Source organism: Peromyscus eremicus, chromosome 9, assembly GCF_949786415.1.
Source record: "Peromyscus eremicus chromosome 9, PerEre_H2_v1, whole genome shotgun sequence".
In the NCBI taxonomy this organism is placed as follows: Eukaryota; Metazoa; Chordata; class Mammalia; order Rodentia; family Cricetidae; genus Peromyscus; species Peromyscus eremicus.
Genome location: NC_081425.1, coordinates 60715681 through 60722409, shown reverse-complemented (window position 1 = coordinate 60722409; position 6729 = coordinate 60715681). Strand labels below are relative to the sequence as shown.

General features: G+C 40.5%; 1 protein-coding gene across 3 annotated transcripts in view; it reads right to left on the bottom strand.

The window, feature by feature from the left end:
- Nucleotides 1-3871: 3871 nt before the first annotated feature.
- Kpna3 (karyopherin subunit alpha 3) overlaps nucleotides 3872-6729 on the bottom strand; it is an 80195-nt gene continuing 77337 nt past the window's right edge. For all 3 annotated transcript variants that reach the window (XM_059273525.1, XM_059273526.1, XM_059273524.1), the window contains exon 17: nucleotides 3872-6396. In XM_059273525.1, the coding sequence (XP_059129508.1) occupies nucleotides 6298-6396 (99 nt within the window). In that variant the 3' untranslated portion in view covers nucleotides 3872-6297. The remainder of the gene's footprint in view (nucleotides 6397-6729) is intronic.

The following is a 6729-nucleotide window of genomic DNA, read 5'->3' as shown; positions in this document are numbered from 1 at the left end:
GGGCTGGAGAGATGGCTCCTGCCCTATCAGTCTGAGTTCAGTTCCCACCTCATCAACTACCTGTAACTCCTGCTCCAGGGGATCCAACGACCTCTTCTGGCCTCTGCAGCGTAGCACTCACATATACATGTACTATTCATAGCTTAAGAAACATGAAAAGTGTAAAAGCTTGACTTAAGAGTCGTCATATAATCTCCCACTCATAGCCTGCTCTTCAATCTTAGTGGTTTCTGCCTTCACTACCACACTGCAACAGCTCCCTCTGAACGGTGACTTCCTGATCAGACCTTGCAACGTTTCAAATCAACTTAGTTCACTTTGCATATCAAGGTCTGATTCTTTCCTGTGTCTCAAGTTAATTCCATCCCCTCAGATCTAGAACCATCCAAAAATCAAGAATCACCCTGGTACTTCCTCTACCCAGACTGCACATCCCAGGCATCACCGCCCCAGTGTATACAGCTTCCAAGCCCCTTCTGACCCGTGCACTTCATCTTTGACCTGTTTCACTCTCACTGATGTCACCAATCATCTCAACTGTTACCAACTAGCTGTCCTCATGACACATCCATCTTTTTGCTTATGAAAGTGGGTTAGGGTTAGGTATCTGTGTCTGCCACTCCATGGAGGCCAGAAGAGGGCACTGGACACACTGGACATAGAGTTATAGACAGCTGTAAACTGCCACGTAAGTGCTGGCAACTAAACCCAGATCTCCTGTAAGAGCAACAAGTGCTCATAACCACCGAGCCCTCTCTGCAGTCCCACACACCATCTTCTCTTGTCCATTCCTCTTGTGCCGATTTCCCACTGCTCAGTGCTGACCACCAGGCTGTGCTGCCCGCCCCAAGCTATCAGCCTCTCCCTGGCCCTATAAATCCTTCTATTGGTCGTTGATCACAATCTTTCACTCCCTCTTATGCTTCCCACATGCCTGTGTACACTTTTCCCACCTCCAGATTTTTCGGGCAACCTGCCCGATTAACCCCTGCTTTTGCAGCACAATCAGCTTCATAGTTTGGAGAAATACCACTGAATTGAGCTTCTTCCCCAAGTCAAGAGGACTGCACTGAATCAAAAGCACAGCTGACCTGTAGGAAACACACCGGCCACAAGCTTTGGGACCAGGCCTATTCCTAACATTTGTTTATCCTGTGCCCTATCATAGTACCAGGCATGGCAGAGGATGCTCAATTAATACTTTAATGTCTCTAAAGGCTTAGTCAAAACCATTCATTAAAAAAGGAAAAACAAGGACACTGACAAGGCACAGGTAAGAGTTAAAACAATATCATAAGAAAAATTGGACCAAGATAGCATGAAATTTAAATCTCAGACAGACAGATGCCTATGTGATAGGGTAAAGAAAGTTTAGGCTGTTAATTCCAAGTCTAAGAGAGAGCTGGAAAATAACTGAAACTCTCTTCCAGCATTCGAAGGATGATGGAATGCTGTCATTCCACTATAACCAGAAACTAGTCACACTACTCAATACTGGGGTCCATGGCCTGTTTAGGTTGACAGGAACCAGGCTCAATAAGGCCTTTACAACCAGGAGGGGGCCAAGGCATGGGTGCTCTTGTGCGGGAGGGAGGCTCTTGTAAGAATAGCCCAGTCTCCTCTGCTCTCTGGAAAGATCAAACATGTAGTTCCAATCACACTTGTAATGATGGACATTTAAGAGAAGTGAGTCTGTTCAGGGATGGAAGGGGGCTCCATAGCAACAGCAGCCAACATGCAGACTAAGCTCCTTTGGAATGAGTCATTACTTCTCAATCCTATCTCATAAAATGGCAGCCTCAAAAATCTGATTTTTATCTCTAAACTATCACATAAATGTAAGTGCATGTAAGTGTATGCTCTGTAACATGCAGCAATGTTTACATTACAGAAGACTGGTAAAACTGCTATTCTATGAAGACATTGTTATTTATCTTACAGCTTTACATAGGTCTTGTATTTGGACACCATCATTGGAAAGGGAACCAATCATTCAAGAGGTAGAGATGGTCATGGTTCTGGTAAGGCAGGGGCACTGCAGAAGAAATTCCCTGCAGGGACTTCTCAATACCATTTCTTAGTCATAGTATCCCTGTTTTATTTGTTTAATGGTTCTGGGATTTGTATTCAGGACCTAGAGCATGCCACTCAAGCTCTCTACTTCTCCCCTGCATTACTTAATAAACTTGTAAGCTTCCTGAGGGAACCAATTTCTTGGTGCCTTAGGAAGTGATGAACATGAAACATAGTTTTCAAACTTACGCTGACTTCTGGGGCCAACACTCACTAAAATTGCTAACCACCACTGAGAAAAGCCTACTGTTCACACAATACAGACAGCTATGCACTGTTTCAGATGGGCCTTTTCTACAGGAGTTGACTCTGACCAATGGTGTACAAGGATGGAAGTTTGGGCCCCTGGAGACATTTAGCAATGTCTATGTTCAGTCGTCTGTACTGGAAGAGGATGAAGTGCTACTGCAAACTAGTGAGTAGAATTCACAGACTGCAATCATTTCACAGTGCACAGCAAACGTCTTCAGAACAATCAATTATTCAACATCTTAAAATGGACTGAAATGAGCCGAGGTATCTGTTGAGCCAAGCACCCATTTCCCCAAGCCCCCCCCCCACACTTTTTTTTGTTTTTTCGAAACAGGGTTTCTCTGTGTAATAGCCCTGGCTATCCAAGAACTCTCTTTGTAGACCAGGCTGGCCTTGAACTCAGAAATCCACCTGCCTCTGCCTCCCAAGTGCTAGGACCAAAGACATGCGCCGCCACCACCACCAGGTCCTGAACACCCCTTCTGGATAACTGGTCTCTATGTACATTTCTGAGAGTCTTCCTCTCCCAGTCTTTTGCTCTTACATGAAAAGTTTCCTTTTAAGCTTCAAGGTGTGTCCATGATTACTCTTCGGGTCAGCTGACTTAAGAATCAGCTTAACAAATAGAAATTACACACACCCCCAAGAGTTAATTAAGTTTTCCAGGGAGTTTAAAAACCGTATGTCAAAAGAGTGTTAAAACATTATCACAGGAAAGCTATCTGAAAGCCAAGTGTTGTTGGTTTACCAGTATCATTGAGTGCCCTAAAAAGGATGCACCTCTGAAGGAAATGATGGAAAGATCACAGTAGCACACTGATTTACTTAAACATTGACTTCTTTTAAAAGTAGTTCGAAGTGGCAGTATACAGAAGATTTCTGTTCTCAAAAGTCTGGCTGCTCCTTTGTTCTTCTAATTAATCTAAGATTCCATTCAGAGCTACACTTCTATCTTGAAAGGGAACGCTTTTCAAGGTTACTTCAATTACTACTCTGTTACAATTACATGCCTTCAAAGGTTAGGCAGACTTAGTCTGAATGGTTGGTTCATTTCACCAAAATCATAACCACACCATCTTTTCAAATAACTAGGTTTCCCCCCCTAAATTACAGTGTTTCCATACACACAGATTGGCGGCAAATGGAGTGATGAACCTATGATCCAAGGATTGCCAGTCACCACCAGAAGCCAGGAAGGAACTCTTTGCAGGCTCAGAGTGGAAGAGAGCCCGGCACAGACAGCACCTCGACTTGACTTCTCGACACCAGAACTGCACCACTTTCTGTGGTTTGAAGCCCCTGGTTCGCTAGTTCTGTGTTTTCACAGCTTAGGAAATTATACACGTTAGTACTTCTGATGTGTCACAAAATATTCTCTAGAGTAGCTATTGATGGGTCATTGTTATGGTAGAAAGGAAACATCAATATGACAGTTACTCATGCTTTACCATCACTGTGGCTGGCACTTGAAGATAATCCCAAATTTAAATTTAACCACACAGAAAACAAAGCTAAACAATTATTTTCAGAAATAAATCTTTCAATGTTTATCATATTTGATAGCAGCTTTTTTATTGGTTACAAAACCTAAGCCCATATACAAAATTAGGAACACGTTTAGATGCCTCTTTTGAAAGAACATTTTAGTCGTTTTTAAACTGAGTTTAAAAAAAAATAAAAACAATGCAATTTTAAAACACTGTTTTGAAAACTTAAAAGTGCAGCAATACACTCAGTTTCCTTTATCTATGAAATGGTGTGATTCCAATTCAAAACTGGTAAGGTCACAGCAAACGGATCAAGCAGAGCACACAAGTCTGCACTACTTGATGCTAATGTTACTTAAAGGTTAGTTTGCACTTAAGACGCGAGAGGAAATAGGAATCATCACAGTAGAGGCCCGATTTTAATTCATCTCAATGTGTGCAAATCTGAAAAGGTAACTGTCAGTTCAGTAGGGAGAGTCCAGAAGAAACTCAACTGGAAGGGACAACTCACAATATCAAGAAGATTTGGACTTTAAGGGTTTCACCAAAGTTTGTGACCTTAATTCATTCTGACTTTGTTATTCCTACTTTTAGTGAACACTATACAGTTTCAAAATTTAGACAAGTGTTTGAACAGGATGCAGTTACCATATGAAGCTTTAACTCAAAATTTGGGTAAAGAAAAAAGGCACAATGAACTTCAACTCAATTTTATGTGCACAAGAGTTGAAAAATCTGAGCCACCTTAAAGAGAAATTGATTCTAAAATTTATAAAACCTATAAATAATCAGAGGCCAAACCACTATATTAAAACAGATTCTCTAGCAAGTAAAAATCTTGCAGTTTAAACATACGCTTGTATCCATTTTAGATACAAGACAAAACTCTTTAAAGTGGCTCCACCTTGGCAGATACATATATTTGTAATGAAGCACACCTGCTATGTGTTGTTTATCAGTGAAAACACCCCAGCTGATTCACAAAGCTCTGATGGCATCCGTCTCCTCTTCATCACAGTAAACACACCCCCCCCATCTGAGAACTAACTTAGTTTAGATTTCTATCCCTTCACATCAATGCATTGGGAAATTACACCCAGTGAACAAGAGCAACAAAACCATTTCTGTGACAGCACAAATTATTTAGTTTAAAAAATTTCAAATCCATATTCATTCATTAATAACTGGGTCAGACAATTTACCAAAAGCAATGACTTTACATAGTAATACCAGACTTTGCAGAGTTAAAGATCACTGCAAATCAGGCTGAGTTAAATAACTGCAGATCATTCCTCTACACAGATCCTTGGTTTCTCTTTAACATGTGCGGATGCTTTGAGTGGGATCGGAATGAGCTCCCCAATACTCACGAATGAAGTCTTGTAACACTTCTAAATAGTTGCTGGTTTGTTGCCACCACATTATCAAAAGTACTGGTTACTAAGTAAAAAATGTTTTAAGACTAAATTACAGTAAACATGAAAGCTCCACAGTTTAAACCCAATATAAATCAACCATATCCAATTATCAAATTAAAACAAAAAAAAATTAACTCCTGGAAGCTGAAAGCAAGACTATCTTAAAACATCACCAATGAGTATTTTAGACCTTTTCCATTCTTGTTTTGACTTATTTATTTACGTATTTTTTGTAGTCAGGGACTCTTGCTTTCAACTTAACAGAAGTTCAAGTCTGTAACAGGTTGCAGCTCAGGTAGAGACCATGCACAGCATTTGATTATTCAAAACAGCAGGAACACACAGGCTGAAGTGAGTGGTCAAATAGGGTTTGCTGTTCTCAACAATTAGGTATAATGGCGAAAGCATTACCACTGATATCTAAAGCTCTTGCTCCAACCCTGGCTTCTGAGGCAGATAATAAACACATCAATTAATGGTAGGTGAAGTACAGTTTTAAAAAACTTATCTTTTTAATCAATAACCAAGTTTCTTGTTTTGAAGTTATTACTTTTGTGTGTGTCAGTTCCACCAATGAAAATCATTTGGCTTGTACTTTAATTCTTCACATAAGAATATGAAAATATGTTGTGGAGGACAATGATGGAGGCTCAGATCACTGCACCTCTGTAGTCTTCCAACATGAATATGCATCATACCAAAGTGTCTTGATCCACAGCGCACCTTTTTCCAAAGGAGCATCAGCCGGCAGCTGATACGCCACCACTATGGAATATTCTAACTGGAGACCGCAGTTGTCAGCATGTGGCACCAGGGGACATGGAAAAACAGGGTAGTTGAGATTGTTAGGGAGAATTCTAAAACAGTTTAGGAATCATGCATATGCATTTACAGTCCATGTGAGAGTGACTTTTGGCAACTGCAAAGTGACTGAGACATGGCTTGCTTTAGAAGCATCAAAACGAAGAGGCAAGAGTGCTGGGAGCCTTCTGCTGCTCGCTGTCTTATCGCCTGGTGGCCGTCTGGTGGTGTTTTGTATTAATGAAAGATGCTGCACTTAATTGACCTTAGAAATTAAATTCTTTTGTTTGAAGGTTGGCTGTTGGGTCAAAGTTGTAAGTACCTCCTTGTGTTGCTTCAGGAATGAGGCTAGGATCTTCATCAATCTAAAAAAATAAAGCAGAAACTCCAAATGAATATTTTAACTGCCTAAAGATACCCAGGTAAACTAGTAACAATTTTATTAAGAAATTAAACAAATATAATTGAATATGCATTTTTCTTTTTTTTTCTTTTTTTAAAGATTTATTTATTTATTATGTATACAGCATGTACGACTACAGGCCAGAAGAGGGCACCAGATCTCATTACAGATGGTTGTGAGCCACCATGTGGTTGCTGGGAATTGAACTCAGGACCTCTGGAAGAGCAGTTAGTGCTCTTAACCTCTGAGCCATCTCTCCAGCCCCTGAATATGCATTTTTCAAAAGTTCCTGCAT